This window comes from Lepidochelys kempii, chromosome 2, assembly GCF_965140265.1.
Source record: "Lepidochelys kempii isolate rLepKem1 chromosome 2, rLepKem1.hap2, whole genome shotgun sequence".
NCBI classification, from domain to species: Eukaryota; Metazoa; Chordata; order Testudines; family Cheloniidae; genus Lepidochelys; species Lepidochelys kempii.
In genome coordinates, this window is record NC_133257.1 from 40,577,988 (window position 1) to 40,595,285 (window position 17,298).

Here is a 17,298-nt window from a genome sequence, read left to right on the forward strand (position 1 = left end):
GCAGCGGAGCCAGATGCCGCACCATCTCCTGCTCCCCCTAGTTCAATTCACATCCCCTTTCAAATGCATTCAAAAACATATCCATGTCTTCCCGGTCCCTAAAGTGAGGAAATAATTTGGAGTCTACATCACTCCCCAAACCAGGCATACGGGGTGTGGCTCTGCCTACCAGAACAGGAGTTTGCTGGCACTGTCTTTGCATGTTGTGCTTGTGCTGTTGCTACATGACCTTCTCTTTTTGCTCATGTTGATGCTTCTTTTCCTTGTGCTGGTGCTCCTTTTCTCAATCTTCCAGCCTTCGACGCTCCAAATCTCTCTCAAATGAAAGTTGTTTCTTCTGAAACTGCAGTGTCTTTGCTCCTCTGGATCACTCACCCTTGCTGCATCTACTTTGTCTGGGGAACCACTTGTAGCACTGTCTTCTTGATTACCAGCAGGCCCTGTAGGAGGAAAAAGACCCTCTTTGTCCTTGTTTGAAGCAGGTGCCTCCTCCTCCTGGCTAGAGACGTAAGCGTGCAGCATGACCACCAACTCTGATTTCTTCTGGATAGGAGCAGACAGACTGCTGTGTGAACACGCTCAGAAGCTGATATGTCATCAGCTGTTCATAACTCATTTTTTCTGTCTCTCTTCCCCCCGCAAAAGACTATAAGACACTTTTCTCCCTGCTTTTTCCTTCTACAGTACTTGCTTTTACTGCTATGGGCACCTTATTGGCAATTCACATGGTCATAGAGCTCATACATTGCCACCACACTGTCACAGTTTCAGGGATAACTGCACCTGTATTCCCCTGCCATGGTCCCTTGAGGGCACCCACTTAAGGTTTCAGATTCCCTGCTGTCACCTCTCTTGGGTGGAGACCTGTGTCTCTTTTCCCCGTAACTGGGGGTTTTAAGGTGACACTGCTCTCTGCCTTACATGGTGATACCCCCAGCAAGCCAGTTTGCCTAAACGCTAGCCCCTGTTCATTCTTTCTCTCAGAGGACAATGACAGTGTTTTTATCAGTGACCACACATGTCTTCCAAAGCAAAGTACATTTATTTTCACGGCAAAAGCATTTCAGAGAAAACATGTAAGAAACGATGAACAGATTTAAACTCACAGTAACCATTCCAGCAATCACCCACCAGTCTTACGGAACCTAGTTGGCTAAAGTCTTTACAACCATTCAAGAAGGGCTGGGGTCTCCCTTGGACTCGAGGTCCTGCCTCTTTGTCGAATCAAACAGAAGATCCTGAGTTTTCCCAAACTCAGCCTTTATCTCCCAGATTCTTTCTTTGTCCTTCACTTCTCCTCTGGGACTGCCTTAAACTGGTATATGCAAGTGGCATATGCAACTGGAGGTAGTACTTCTCTGGAGCAGTTTACAGTCTCTGGGACTGTAGTAATCACTCCCCTTTGGTTTCAGTTCCTGGAGAAGCTGTGGTAATCCTTCTCCCTGAGAGCTGCATACAATCCCTGGCCCACAATAAACATAAAACATTCATAAATTTAATACAGTTTGGTCCCTAAAGATACAGCATGTGGTTGCAATATCTGTCACGCTGACATCAACACGTGACACAAGGATTGGAAGCCCTAACCATATTCATCTTGTGCCCATACCTTATTCTGGTCCCACTGCCTTCCCTTCATCTGCAGCTTTGACAACTCAGAAAACTGGCTCCATCACCTGTCACAGCTGAATAGAGGCCTGTTGAGATAGTACTCAGTTGCTTTGGCCACTCTTCCCAGGGCTGCCATCCCAACCCCCAGAACAGCAAAGAACACAGAAATAGAATGAAAAACACAACTTTATCAAAAACATTGCAGAGTGTTTGCTGTTTTCATTTTGCTTCACAGTGTTTAATCTGAAAAACACAAAGGTTAGTTGGCAAACAAAACATCAGCTGGACCTTTAAGGAATTCAAGTCCCATCTCTGACTTGTGACTGGTTTCTCCTGCTCCACAATTGTGAGACTGAGATAGTAGGTGACTAAGAACTAGGCCTCCTGGGAGACATAAAAAGAAACTTTCCTCAATGTAGAGAGCAGTTTCTTGCTGGGAAAGTGGTCAGACCTGGTGTGGGGCTTTTCTTCAAGAGAGCTGGGGAAACACTGTGCTCAGCAGGTGAAGTAGAAAAGGCCCATGAAGAGACATAGTAGCACAGAAAAATGCCAGGGAGGAATGAAGTAAGGTAAGAAAGAGGCCGTGGTCAATGCATCTCTGGTGTGGCCTGGAGGACCAGTGTTAGTCCCAGTCCTTGTTTAGAGATTCCAGGGGCTTCTGAGAGTGTGAGAGGAAGCCCACATGTATCAATAGGGCAGAGAACAAGAGACCAAGACAGACCCTTGTAGGAAAGGACTATTGAGTGAGCCTGGAGAGGGCCAAAGAAGAAACTATTGAAGCCACAGAGGCCTGACGGATTCCTGAGCCTGGAGAAGGACAAATGTTATCTTGAGCTTGGACTCTTTGTTTACCCTGAAAGTGGAGCGCTGTTGGTGAGTTTGGCCAGAGAGCTAGGTCCCAAATCACTCTATCAGCCTACGAAGGCCATTGTATGAGGAGGAAGTGGTGAATCATTGCTATATATACATACACACTCAGCAATGCACTTACTTTATGGGGAGTTGGCATGACAGTCTGTTGCCTCAGCAGCATCTCCCACATGTCTGAGTTCTGAAAATGAGAGCACAGCAGAGCTTCATTAGTTAAGGTTAAACAAGGTTAACCCCGACCTTTCTCTAGTTCCCAAGGAGAGAGCTCTTAAACAAATACAATAACAAAATTAGTTAAAGTAAAACAACAAAAACTGCAGTCCTATTTTATTCAAAGCATAATATCTATAATTTATTAAATAAGAAGTGCCAGATATTGAAACCTATGAGGGTGTGAACGGATATTGGGGCCATGTAAGTACCATAGGTAGTGTAGGAATACTTAAAGTCAGCTCACTTTAAAATGGATAAAGAAGAAAATTCCATGTTCCCCAGAAAAAGTGTTATTTCTAGAGCCTTTAGATGTATACCATTAAATAAAAATGTGAGAAATACTGGAGCTCCCATAAACGATATCATGGGCGGAGACTAAAGTGGTACAAATCCACAGTAGACACAGTCTAAGTCTGATCCAGTTCAGCATTAGACTAATCTTGTGTTTTGTTTTGTTTTTCCTAATGTCAGAGAGAAGATATATAAAAACGGAATGGAGCTGATGTTTACTTTATAGCTAATGGTTCCCCAAATCTACAAGAACTTCTAAAGAGTAGATAAAAGCAGCTGCACATGTGATATAGGAATAAACATCCAGAAGAAAACACAACTGTAATCAAAGTTCCAGCTGCTCTCTACTTAATTCTTATCTGCATTCTTTTTAATCAGGCACATTTTTATGTCAAAGGCATATTTCCAACAGCTTTTGTCCATATATATATATATGTCCCTTGAAATATTACAGAAGTCCTGTTTCATATCAACTTCAGTGACAATGTACACTCTTTTATTAACTTTCTTCTCATCATCCCCCATTTTCCCTCTGGGCCTCTCTTTTGCATCTGGTGTGTCTACTGGTGCTCAAGATGACAAATACTGATAACTGTGAAGCTGCAATGCTGCGTAGTTCTATAAGGCAAAGCCTAGCCAAGGTTAGTCATTGATTTATGTGGTATATTCTGTTCAGCAGTGCAAGGTTTTTTCTAATTCCATACCTTTTAATCCTCACCACCTTCAACTTAGAGGGTGTCAGATTTCCATCTTATTATTGCAGCTGTGATTTCCTAAAACTAAATTCCAGTTTTTTGAATGTAGTTACTCATTTTTTAAAATCAGTTCAGATTAAAATAGTCAATTTTTAAGAGACTGGACTCTCAATGTGATAGTAGTTGAAAGTGATTGTTTGGTCAACAAATGGCTGATATAATCAAAATCAAATCAGAGATTTTGAAATGAATGTTTTTACCCTATTTTCCACAGATTTTTACCATGTATCGTCAATATTTTGACAATATTGAGACATTAAGCCAAGGATTCACTTTATGAAAGGAAGTTGATATGAAATACAGATGGCAGAGCAAAGCTTGTGGAGTGGTGCTGGAACAATTTGTACAGTGGGGTGCTGAGAGCCACTGAACCAAACTGTAAACCATTTATATGATGGAAACCACTTCAAGCAAGGGAGTGCTGCTGCACAGCCAGCACCCCTAGTTCCAGCACATATAAGCTTGTGTGACCTTGAACCCAGAGCTGCAGAAGCAGCTATGTGCCAACCCTCCATTTACCATCCTGTTGACAATTGCTTACCCAGGACCCATGAAGCCTAACCCCAGTTTGAGGTTCCGTCCCTGACTTCCTATTGGCAGAGTCCCAGAGCAGCTGATTGGCCTGCTGTGGCTTTACATTTTTTTTTTTTCTTAATGTGACCTATATGTGGTGATGTGGGACAAAATGCATAGTCTTTGTGCTCCCCTGCAGAGCTTGGTCTTGGGGCTAGGGACACAAACACTTCTCTCAAACTCCACCTAAATGAAGACACAGCTGAGGGCCATCTCCTCTAATTCTTTGTTGGAAGTCCAGGTCTTCTGTCTTTTCAGCAGTGAAGTCGCCTACACTGCAAACCTGCTGATGTTAACATCATGAAAGGATAGCTTTCTGTTCTGATCAGTGATCCTTGGATTTGGTATTTGTCACCATCAGAGTTTCACGTGCAAGCAGAAATGTTCTGCTGGGAGCAGGAGTGGGGCCTTGGCCACTGGTAGTCTCTTAGTAGAGATGAAATATTATCTAGAGTTCTCTGACTGTAATAGTTCAGTCATCAGGGGTTGTTGTTGGGGTTTTTTTTCTATTTGTTTTTGGTAACTGAACAAGGTCACCTGACTAAATACTCCTGCAGTTCAAGTTTCTCCCTGTACTATATTCTCAAATTCATCCACACTGTAGAAGCTAATCATCTCTTCTGACTATATAGCAATAATAGTGTTGTCAGCAGATGAAGTTTCTCAAACTGAGCACTGTATCCAGTTCCATGAAAATTGCCAGACATGGTCTGCACAGAATTATCTAAACTCTTAGGATCAAATCATAGCTAACTGAAAGCCTGAGATGCAGAACTCCAGTCCCATGCTGCACTGAGATGAGAGATGGTCCAAGTTCAGGCAACCAAGGGGCCCATAAAAACACACCTTTAGGCAGGATGGCCTTAGATTTCATCATTAGGAATCAAATTAAAACCATAAGTAAATAGACAACTGTCTGCAGCATCATGAGTGAAAGTTTGTATAGGCTCCCACAAAGTGCATGTAATGTTTCATGGGCTCATTTAGATTCCTGTTTATGGTTGGCCTCGTCCCACTGGTGCTTTTGTTTCCCATGAGACTGTGGTTACAGAGTGCCTGTCAGTTTCTAACTTGTGCTTACATTTTTCTTCTTCTTCTTCAGTGACAGGGGGCCTTGATCTTTATTTGAAGGTTGATCTGGCTAGTTTCTAAAGGCATGTCATTTTTCCTACTATTTTTGATGTACTCATCTATCTTGTAAATTCCCACAATTATGAAGATCATCCAAAGGCCTCCTCCTAGAGAAGATAGCCAGTGATTTTCTGAAAATCAGTCAGCAGAAGGCATCCAAAGAAGATTGCTTTCAGCCTCTCCCTGAAGCACAACCTAACCATGAACTCCACTGTCCTGAAAAGTAAGAAACAATTCTTAAATTCAGGTTTCTACTGTTCACTGCACCAGGACTGCTTAGTGCTACCATCAGGCAGAAGCATGACTACAGTCCTACTCAAGATGTAGCAAAACTCTTTCTCAAATCCACATGTCAAAATGTAATACTTGGACATATGGTAAAAGTAGAAGTGCCAGTAATGGCTGCACTGAGAACAGACGCTTCCTTCTGCAGCTGCTTCTCCACACTCTGTCACAGGTTTTCAGTTGTTTCAAAGTGGTTTTCAGGTGGTTATTTGCTTCTTTCACTGTTATACAGCTTGCTGGCCTTTGGGATATAATTCAGGTCCAAATCTATCTGGCATTTGGTGTCAACCCAGAATGAGTGGAATTCTGGGAGTGGTAGTTACTGTAACTGATGTTTGTTGTAGGCTACTGGGAAGCTCACTCTCAGTAATGGTGGGTGAAGAGGTAGGAGTTATCTCTGTTTGCAGAGATATATACAAGGGGTGAAGTATTGGCCCTGCTTAATTTAATGAGAGCTTTCCCATTGACATCAATGGACCAGAATTTCATGCAAAATGAGGAAACTAACAAGAGCTCTGGGTATCCAATCTAAAGGCCAGGGAAAGCCTGAGAAGAAGCCTAAAAAGACAGATGGGTAAGGCACTCTGATAATATGGTGTTGTGGATAATATAGTTGACCAAAGTCAGGGACTTCCATAGCTGTAAGGAGGTTGCCTTGTACGAAGGGAAGCAGGAAGAGCTTATGGTAACATCTGATGTTTGTTTTTTTTATTATTTGGAGCCTGATGCTCATGGAAGAGGGAGGGTATGAAAGCTCCACTTGGACTCTGAGGGATCTTGAGGGCATTGCTGTATTGACAGAAACCCGCCCCCCGCCCCGCATTGCCCTAAAAGGGAAACTGTAGTGGAGCATGAGGAGATCTAGATGAACGATCACTTTTGATTTGAATTTCTTGCTTTCTATGGACTTCTGTTACCCCAGAATGGAAGGAATTTTGCTTTAGCTGGAGAGCTATGGTACTTACCAGCAAGACTATACTGGGACTATAGCTACACTCACACAGTAAAGATAAGAGGCTTTCCTAGACCCACTGTATGTTGGGGGGAAGGGCTGATAACTTTATATGACTTGGCAGGCAGAGAGATCACCTGGAAATAGTTATGGTACTGAGTGTGGAGTGCTGGTTTGATCAGCACTTTTGCTGAGGGAGAGAAGTGTTGGTCAGTAGCTTGGTGGAAAAGCTATTCTCTTCAGCCTTGCAAGAGTCTTGTGTAACCTACTGGTGAGTGTGTCACAGGTGCCAATCTGTGCCAATCTACAAATGAGTTATTACACTTGCCAGCTGTAGAGCTTTAGCTCAAGCTGTAGCAGTTTCAGCTTCTAGGGCTGGATGTTCCCAGTTCAAATCTCAGTATATTAGTTAAGATTGTGGCTGTCACAATAGTACTAGGGTGTATGGCCACCTGTAATACTGGTAAGGCTACCAAAGTCGCTACTAAGTGCCAGCCTACTAATACTTCCCAATCTGATGTGCATTTCGGAACAAGGAATGCAGATCCTATTTGAATGCAGAACAAAACTGGAGATGGTATTTTAAATATGTAGGATAAGCTCTCTCCTCCAGAAACAGAATGGTGAATAATATCTTTTTAGTAGCTTAAACAGACTAGTTTTAGAGACTAATTATTTTTGTAACTGACACTTAGCATAGAAACTGAACACAACAGGCAAGACCCACACTGGTGTAAATCAGTGTAGCTCAGCTGCTGACTTATACCACCTGTGGATCTGGACCAATATATGCATTTATTGATTCAGCAAAATGTAAGGCTAAGGAACCCAAATAACGGTGACAAAGAAAACTACAACGTCTGAATTTACATGAAAAGGTTAATGCTATTCTGGATTTCTTAATGCTAAATTACACATACACAAACAAGCTTTCTGGAATCCATTACCTCCACTGAAAGACACTATCTAAAAATCACAGTGTAAGAGATGATGACTAATAGGCTCAAGTCTTTAGAACAGACTTCCTAGCAATACGAGAAGACTGCAACAAACAACCATAGACACCTGTTTTTCTTAAAACACTCTTTTAGCGGAAGTCACCCTAGCTGAATTAAATTTGTTTCCCTCGGGTCTGCATTTTCTTTGGCTAAGACAACAGCTGCACCATGTGGAGATGATCCACAAGAAGTGTAACACATGTTTGTGATTGCCGTATCAGCTTTGACAGACCTAAGTACAGTGCTCGTTAGCTGCCTCTTCCCAGGAAGCCAGTTTATAATCTATGCAACATCTTGCAAAATAGTAGCCCTAATACATATAGCTTTATTTATTTCTTGCACATGCTGGTTCACTAAAACAAACAGAAAGAACAGGCTATTACTTATAGCAATAAATATTGCACTAATCACCAGCATTCTCAATGGCATGTAAAAATAGGAACCAAATAGGAGGACTGGTTAATTATGTATAATCTTCAGAGGTCCCATAGAGCTAAAATGAAATCCAGTCCTGCAGACACACTCACGCTATCAGAATTTTCAATATCTCTATTATTTCAAAGTTGTAGAAATATGCAGTAAACTTAACCTCTCCATGAAATTGCTGAATTCCTGGAAAATAATGAACAACCAATGTTCACGGACAGGTTTTTTTTTCTACTTAGAGAATGGGTGCCAAAAGTTAGGCTTGTGGTGTCTCCATGGGCTTTGGATCAGGGTATTAAAGCCACTTTTGAGACATCTAACTAGGAGCTTTTGGGTGTTCAGCATTCTTGAAAATTGGGTCCGCTTAGAAACCCAAAACCAAACCTAGCAGCTTAACTTCAGACACTCTCTACTTTGCAAGTCTCTCATAAATGTGAAATAGGTATCCATCATACAGAAAGGGAGTCTGAATACATGTCTAACACTCAGATTTTTATTCCTTTCTCCCCCTCTAAAAGGCACTCTCTGTGTCAGTTTCTCATTGAACATTTTTGGTATTCAAATAAGGCATATTCTATTTACGAATGAAGTTAAAGGATTAAAAATTGCTATTGTCAATAGGATAAGAATAGCTAAACACTGAATATGCAGCAGATTAGACAATATAATTAATGACAAACTCAAGGATGAGGCACTAATACTTCAGAATCCTCCAGTTCAAGGGTATACAAAATATTGAATTCCATCTTATTTAGAGGACACAGAAACATGAGGAATGCTCACAAAAGGAGTGATGCACTTGAATTTTAAAGTGACGAAGGCCAGATTTGCTCTAGAAATTTCTGCCAGTATAGTAATGTCTGTTAGAGGGATGACTTCTTTTGTTTTTCACAGCATTTCTGCATGGGCAAAAGCCCTACTATAGACGTAGCTAGAGATAAGAGTTTAATTTGCTCAGGCAGTTGGTTCGGAAAACTGAATATTGGCAGCTCCCTGGACTGTAAAGTCAGCAGAACTGTCAGTTGTTTCACAAACATAGCACTTACTTTACTTCAGCTGTGAGACAAGTGAGAGAGACACTTTAGAACCATGGATAGGGTTTGATCAAAGGCTAGTCCCATAACTGGAGCTGACTCTAAGCAATTTTTAGCAACTCAAGGTGCAGGCCTCAAGACAGACAATGAGCTCTCCAGTAGTTTCTAATTGAAAGAACACTGCAGTCAACTAGTTTCCTCTACCTATTGTTGCAACCTTACAATCACACTTCCTATATTTAAAAAAAAAAAAATGCTTCTCCTCCAGCTGTCCTGTGAAAGGTTAGCAAGAACAGGGGAAAATGACATTCTGTACAATGGAAGGATTGAAACTAACTAGACACATCGTGCTGCCCTTAAAAATGCCTGCCTCCAACTTCCAGGCCTTCATCAATGCCCCTGCCACCTACCCTCTTCAAACTCCCTGAGCTGGCTGCTGGATTGCTGTTTGCAGCGTAAGACACGTGACAGAGTAAAGGCGATATTGTAGGACGAACAGAAGGGCCAAAGGCCTAGGGCAGTGGCTCTCAAAGCTGGTTCGCCGCTTGTTCAGGGAAAGCCCCTGGCGGGCCGGGCCGGTTTGTTTACCTGCCATGTCCGATCGCGGCTCCCACTGGCTGCGGTTCGCCACTCCAGGCCAATGGGGGCTGTGGGAAGGGCGGCCAGCACATCCCTCAGCCCGCGCTGCTTCCCGCAGCCCCCATTGGCCTGGAGCGGCGAACCGCTGCCAATGGGAGCCGTGATTGGACAAACCTGTGGACGTGGCAGAGAGGGAACAGAGGGAACTCTCAGCTAGTGAATTAAAGGAGGCTCACTGACTGATGGGTCTGTCAGTTCTGAGAAAGCTGACAGCCCACCATTTGTGCCAATGAAATGTGTTCACATAAATAGCTGAGGCAAAAATCATTGTGAATTAGTCATTCCTTAACTCCTGTATATTGTTTTTATCCTCCACATAGCCACCAATTTTTTTGGAGATAAGTACCACTTATTATCTAATATTCCAGCGTGGTTGGTAACTGATTGGAGGACTTCTGTGTGTGGCTGTGAAGGGGAACAAGCAATTAAGGCGCGGGGAGGAGAATATGTCCAAGCATGGTAAATGTCTCTAGCCTAGACAAGTTCATAGTAATCTTAGGTCCTATTACTAACAATAGGAGGTAATTTTTTTCCAGACAAAAATAGGAGTAACCAAGTTGATGGTGACCCTTAAATATCAAGAGCAAAATTGCTACCACTGTAGTGCAGATTAGAACCTGTTTTTCCAGTTAGCTGCCAACAGTAATGCTCAATATACATCCTACTCTGTTTCAGAGTTGTTTAATATATTATAGCATAATAGGAAAAATAGCAGATGGTTTTAAGACTTGAAATTAAATGATTAGTCAACTTAAAATCCTATATGAACAAATATCCTTACCTGTAGTATTAATACTTTGGTTATTAAAGTAACTTAGATTAGGAAACCCAACTAATTTATTACTCTGCTGCCCTTCCTTGTATTGAGCAGGACCTTACTCCATGAGTATTCACACTGATTTCAATAGGAATAAAGGGTGTCAGACTCTGACCCTAAATTTGCTGCTTCTTTACTTTTTGTATCACAACTTGGACAAAGAAAATCAGTAAGATCGATTCCACTTTTTTATGGTCAATTTCTCTTTACACCACAATAAAAACTGTAAAAACTGCAAAAACACTGCAAGGAATGTTTGTTTAACTTCAGTGTAGTTCAGAAAAAAATAATGGAAAGGTTACTACTCCTAGGCTCTTGTAAACTTTTTTTTTTTAAACAAAGCTAAATTTTGAGCCAAACTTAAGTTGTCAGTGTCCCTTATAATATCTGGTACATTTATAACTATTTTATGACTGACAAGGTTAAGGAAATACATAACATTCTTAGATAAGCCTGCAAGGTTACTTCATTTTAGACATGATAGCTAGGATCTTTTGTTCCCTTTTGGGCAATAGAAAAAGTACATGTAGAAGTTAGTTCTCCTTATCTTCTGTATAAACAAGCCAGGATTCTATCCAAGGACTTTTTCTTAACTTTCAAAATCTCAGTTTACTGTCAGGCAACTGCAACACAAAATACATTAAGACATGGAAATAATGTATTGACAGTTTATTAAACTAGTTATTCCAAATATTACACATTTTAGTTAAAGCACATCACTTAGGCATTTAATGCCTGATCCAACAACTGTTGAAATAAATTTCAATTGATTTTAATGGAGTTAGATCAGGTGTCTGTATATTAATCAATACACAAACACCTATGTTATGTGAATAATTTTTTTTAAAAGGAGACAGACTTAATCTTACTTTTAAATATTTGTTAGTAACACCTTTAAAAACATAAAAATGACTTTTTCAAATTTTTGTCCTGTGCAATTTATTATCACTTCTATACAAATAAGACATTCTGTAACTTGCTAGTTGATGTGCTCCAGTATAATATTATGTTCCTCTTAAAAATAACTGCACTTGTTGTCATAGATGCTGACTCCGTGGGTGCTATAGGTCTGAAGCCCCCATGGGGGAAAAAAATAGTAGATGCTCAGCAGCTCTGTGGATCAGTGCCTTCTCCCCTCCCCCCGAGTGGCTTGCCAATCAGCTCCTCCCTCCGTGCCTCCCATGTGCCATGGATCAGCTGTTCAGTGGCGTGCAGGAGGTACAAAGGGGAGGGGAAGGAGTGAGGGCAAGAAGAGGTGGGGCAACGGTGGGGACTTGGGGAAGCAGTGGAGAGGGGGCAGGGTATGGGGTGGAGCGGGGGTCGAGCACCCCCTGGGAACAGAAGTTGTTTGTTGTTACTGCTAATTCTTCAGAGGAATGAATGATAATACATATTTGTAATCTGACGGATTGGATCAGCTGCTTGAAAGGAAAAGCAGCCATTCAATGATCCTCTGCCAGGTTTTAGGCTGGGTCTAAACAAAACTTTTTCTGCAGATCCCTCACCACTGCAAACTCTGATGTAGCTGTACCATTGGTAGAAACTGTGGGAGTATCACTGTATATTATCCACCAACTTTTTCACCTTCATGTTGTCTAGATACCAGTGATCCAATAGTATACGTCTCCAGATCTCCCTTACTGGAAAGTTATGGCTAGGGAGTGGATTCAGAGGTACTATGTTTTTCACCTTTCAAGTGCAAACCATATCTCCATCTCCCTAGCTATAAACAATACTGTAGTGGGCATGCTGGCTCCGTAATGAGCACTGCTGTCTTATTACCATACTCTACAGCAAGTTGGAGCTGACTTCTGCAGCAAGGTCCCCAAGCTTACATGGCTGTGGCAGAAGTGGGATTGCATGGATTACTCCAATATTTTGGGGTAAAAATTACTGAAGTTTAGGTAAGTGACTATGAAAATTAATAATTGATCGTGTAGCATATTATTCTTTTTATCTCTTTTTGACATTGAATATTGTCCCTCCATTTACATTCAGAATGCATAACTAAATTTTAGAAACTCTCTAGGGAAAGCTGGAAGTTTTGGCAGGTGAGTAAGGGGAAGAGCATTTGGAACAAAAGAAGGCATCTGCAGTGATACTCAATTAGATCTATCCGTGGGCTGATTTGAGAATTTTATGACACAAAGGGGGCCATTTGTGCAGAAGGCTGATGACCCCAAAAAAACCCCCCACCCCAAAACAACCACTCTTCAGGTGCCAATAAATAAAGACCTTGATTGCAACATAAGTATTAGTGTTCCTATATTTTAACAAAGATCACAATTATTACCCGTGTTTGTGGCAACCTCTAATTGGAGAAGTGGTATCGATAATCTCTGGCAAACTTTGTGAAGAGAGGTTTGTAGGAGGTCAGGGCAAGGGGCATGCACTGGTGGAGATGCTAATCTGCCAGGCGATTGCAATGTTGGTTTTTTAATAATGTTTATGGTAGAAAACTCAGATTTTCAGAGGTATGTTGAACCGAACATTGTTAAAAGACAGATAGCTAGATTCTGGCTATTTTGAAATTGGTCAGCATATTGAGTCCAGAAATCACAAAGTCCTACTTCTCTCAATTTTGTCTTCAAGACATCTGAGCTCTGGAGCCTTAAAATTTCGAATTGAAAGGCACCTTCAACAGTTGAATCAAGAACGTTCTTTGCTTCAGAAGGGCAAGGCCCATTGGTAGAGACAACAAACAGATCACAAACAAATAAAAGCAAATCCTTTGGAATTTTAAAATTCTCAAATCACATTTTAAAATTTTTGATCAGATTATTTACGAATTCTTGCATCGTTTTCATTGAAGTTTCATTTGCAGCAACAACATGCAGCGTGGGAAAGTGTAACATCTTTCCTGTTAAGTCTGTCGGGAGTTGCAAGTTGAGGGAATTCAAGTGACCAGTAATATCGTGCAGAAAAGCTACCTGTGTCATGGGTGGGGGAGGTGTTGCAGGGTGCAGCCAGTGGCCTGTGCTCCCCACTGCCATGCTGGAGCCTCCACATTTATTTGACAAATAACATTTGCAGAATTTTACAATATTGTGTGCAAAATTTTTATTTTTTGGCACTGAATTTTTAATTTTTTGGTGCAGAATTCCCTCAGGAGTAAGTTTTAGTTTGTATGGCAATGATTTTTGGATTTCCTTATTTTTTAAATGTGAAACTATTTAATATGGCATGAATATCTTAGACTACTCAGGGAGCTGACCGAGGAGATATCTGAGTGATTATCTTTGAAAAGTCATGGAAGATGAGAGAGATTCCAGAGGACTGGAAAATGGCCTATATTTGCCTCATCTATCAAAAGGGGAATAAGGACAACCTGGGAAATTACAGACAAGTCATCTTAACATCTGTACCCGGAAAGATAATGGAGCAAATAATTAAGCAATCAATTTGCAAGCACCTAGAAGGTGATAATTAACAGTCAACATAGATTTATCAAGAACAAATTGTGTCAAACCATCCTAATAGCTTTCTTCGACAAGGTAACAAGCCTTGTGGATGGGAGGGAAGCAGCAGATGTGGTATCTTGACTTTAGTGGGGCTTTTGATATTGTCTCGCATGACCTTTTCATAAACAAACTAGGGAAATATAACCTACATGGAGCTACTATAAGGTGAGTGCATAACTGGTTGGAAAACTGTTCCCAGAGAGTAGTTATCAGTGTTTCACAATCAAGTTGGAAGGGCATATCAAGTGGCGTCCTGCAGAGATCAATCCGGGGCCTGGTTCTGTTCAATATCTTCATCAATGATTTAGATAATGGCAGAGAGCGTACACTTATAAAGTTTGCGGACAATACCAAACTGGTAGGGGTTGCAAGTGCTTTGGAGGATAGGATTAAAATTCCTATCGGGATAAACTGGAGAAATGGTCTGAAGTAAATAGGATGAAATTCAATAAGGACAAATGCAAAGTACTCCACTTAGTAAGGAACAATCAGTTGCACACGTACAAAATGGGAAATGACTGCCTGAGAAGGAGTACTGCAGAAAGGGATCTGGGGGTCATAGCAGATCACAAGCTAAATATGAGTCAACAGCGTAACACTGTTGCAAAAAAAAAAAAAAAAGCAAACATCATTCTGGGATGTATTAAAAGGAGTGTTGAAAGCAAGACGCTAGAAGTAATTCTTCTGCTCTACTCTACACTAATATGGCTGCAACCAGAGTATTATGTCCAGTTCTGGGTACCACATTTGAGGAAAGATGTGAACAAATTGGAGAAAGTCCAGAGGAGAGCAACAAAAAAGATTTTAAGTCTAGAAAGCACGATCTATGAGGAAAGATTGAAATAAATGGGTTTGTTTAGTCTGGAGAAGAGACGACTGAGCGGGGACATAACACTTTTCAAGTATATAAACGGTTGTTACAAGAAGGTGGGAGAAAAATTGTTCTCATTAACCTCTGAGGATAGGACAAAAAACAATGGGCTTAAATTTTGGCAAAGGATGTCTAGGTTGGACATCAGGAAAAACTTCTTAGCTGTAAGGGTAGTTAAGCGCTGGAATAAACTGCCTAGGGAGTTTATGGCATCTCTTTCATTGTAGGTTCTTAAGAGCAGGTTACCTGAGATAGAGAAGCTGTAAGAGGAGTTTGTTGATTATCAGTTGATGCACAAATCGGAGATCCCTCAGTGTGTATGGGAGGAGGCAGCACTACAAAGTGACACAGATAACAATACTGTGCAATACAGGATGGACACTGGGGGTATATCTTAGCAATGGCAAAAGCCCTAGTGGTCTTCTCAAGTTTCCATTACAGTGTAGGGTTGCCAGGCTTATCTCAGTTTTACCCACACTTAAATGCAGGAGAAGAGAGAGTGTTCAGTCTTGTTCAAAAATTAAGACACCATTCAGACCCAGCCTTGGACTAGATGGGACACTGTCCCCTGTTTTTTTCAAGTGAAGCTGGCAAATCCTGAGCCATGTTTCAAGTTAGAGCCACCCAAAGAAATTATAAGAACAGCAAAGGGGGCTGCATGGCAATATAATAAAGCACATGAATAAAATGTGAAACTTACATTAGATATTAAAATAAATGTGGAATCTGAATTTTTTATCTATGGTTTATTTTCAAATTAATTAAATTAAATTCAGTTACTTTATTTTTACATTCATTTAATGTATTGTGTTTTAAGTTATTTATTTTGGAATCTGTTTACTTTAGTTTGCTGTAAATGTAATAAAGGTAACAATATACAAACCAAATAATATTTGTACTATAATGAGGAGTCTGGTGGCACCTTAAAGACTAATAGATTTATTTGGGCATTTATTTAAGCTTTTGTGGGTAAAAAACCCACTTCTTCATGCATCTGAAGAAGTGGGTTTATGAAGAAGTGGATTTATTACCCATGAAAGCTTATGCCCAAATAAATCTGTTAGTCTTTAAGGAGCCATGGGACTCCTTGTTGTTTTTGTGGATACAGACTAACACGGCTACCCCCTGATACTTTGTACTGTAAAGTGTTTTTCAAATGGATGATCACTGTAACAAGGTGACATGCAAAATAAACATTGTTGTATTGTTAAAAGTTTTTTCTTTTTAAAACTTACATTTAAAAATAAACTGTTTTTACATTTCTCTTGTTCTGTTTAATGACTGTGCCAAAACCAGGGGTTATGAACTGGTCCTCAGGAATCGCCAACAATCCAGGTTTCAGCCAATAATTGTTTATATTAACATCCACTGGTTTGCATTGCCTATAGACCTGCCACCTGCCCGAGACTTGAGCATGAATTAGGAGATGTCAGTGTTTCAGATGCACTATTAAGTAGCGTACATTTTAAATCAAACTATCCCGCGTTGGCTGGATTAAAAACCTGGACTAGTGTAGCCAAGGGCCGAAGATGACCTAACGCCCCCTGGAACGTCTCACTCTTCAGCCTCGACTCCCCCCTGGGCGGGGCGGTGAAGCTCGCTCTGAGGGACAGCCGGCCCGGGCCTCTCGGGGAGGCCGCAGCTTTATCGCCATCTCCCAGCTCTGCCAACCCTCGCGCCCAGCAAAACCTGGACTTGTCCGGCAGCCTCACTTCTCCCGCCATGGCAGCGTACAGGGGTGACCGCGGAGGCCCCGACACAGGGCTGCCCGTGCCCATCACCCGAGTGGTTCCCTCAGCCCACCGGCTCCAGGGGCGGAAGAGGCGGCAGTGGGAAGTAGGCTGTTGCCGCTGGGGACTACATATCCCAGCATGCCCCGCTCGACAGCCAGTAACCGGGAGGAGTGGTGCATGCCGGGAACGAATAGTTCTACGTCTGCTGCGCTGCGCACGCCATTGTTCCCCCGCCTCCTCCCTGCGCAAATACGCTTGCTCTTCCCAGGACACGAACCGCCCTCCCCAAGCCGCTTCAGTCCGGGCTGGGGGACGGTTTCTTCCGCTTGCTAAGGTTCTGAGTGACTTGATGAACATCCAGTCAGTGTTTGTCCTTGTGCCGCCAGTAGCCAATGAAAGGGGCAGGTCTGGGTAGGAGTTGGTGGCGTTTGCGTGAGAGTCCCGGCATCGGACCCCAGTGGGGAGGGGGCGAGTCGCATTTAAAGGGCCAGTTCCAGAGTTGCCGGAAAGTTGTGTGGAGTTAGGGGGGCCGGCGGGGTCCTGTCAGGCGACACTCGCGTCGCGGCTGACGGCTCAGTGCGCCTCCAGCCAGCAGCAGCAGCATGGAGCAGGCAGCACCGAGAAGGTACTGAGTCCCT

The 17,298-nt window shown here is 41.9% G+C and overlaps 1 protein-coding gene and 1 long non-coding RNA gene across 9 annotated transcripts in view; one reads left to right on the plus strand and one right to left on the minus strand.

Annotated features, from left to right (window-relative positions):
- Positions 1-1,023: 1,023 nt before the first annotated feature.
- Positions 1,024-16,768, minus strand: LOC140906467 (uncharacterized). Of its 3 annotated transcripts, none has more exons than XR_012157120.1 (3): positions 16,163-16,768; positions 2,603-2,662; positions 1,024-1,854 (listed from the first exon to the last, which is right to left on the minus strand). It is a non-coding gene; the product is annotated as an uncharacterized lncRNA (long non-coding RNA). The 3 variants fall into 3 exon arrangements; XR_012157121.1 differs by having other exon boundaries at positions 1,024-1,462; positions 1,610-2,662; XR_012157119.1 differs by having other exon boundaries at positions 1,024-2,662.
- Positions 16,769-16,922: 154 nt separating this feature from the next.
- Positions 16,923-17,298, plus strand: part of STK3 (serine/threonine kinase 3) — a 294,979-nt gene continuing 294,603 nt past the window's right edge. For 3 of the 6 annotated variants that reach the window (XR_012157123.1, XM_073330482.1, XM_073330483.1), the window contains exon 1: positions 16,923-17,285. Coding sequence is in view for 4 of the 6 variants with exons in the window: in XM_073330482.1 (XP_073186583.1) it covers positions 17,263-17,285 (23 nt within the window). In the remaining 2 variants the exon portion in view is untranslated. The remainder of the gene's footprint in view (positions 17,286-17,298) is intronic. The other 3 variants (XR_012157124.1, XM_073330479.1, XM_073330478.1) reach the window with 3 other exon arrangements.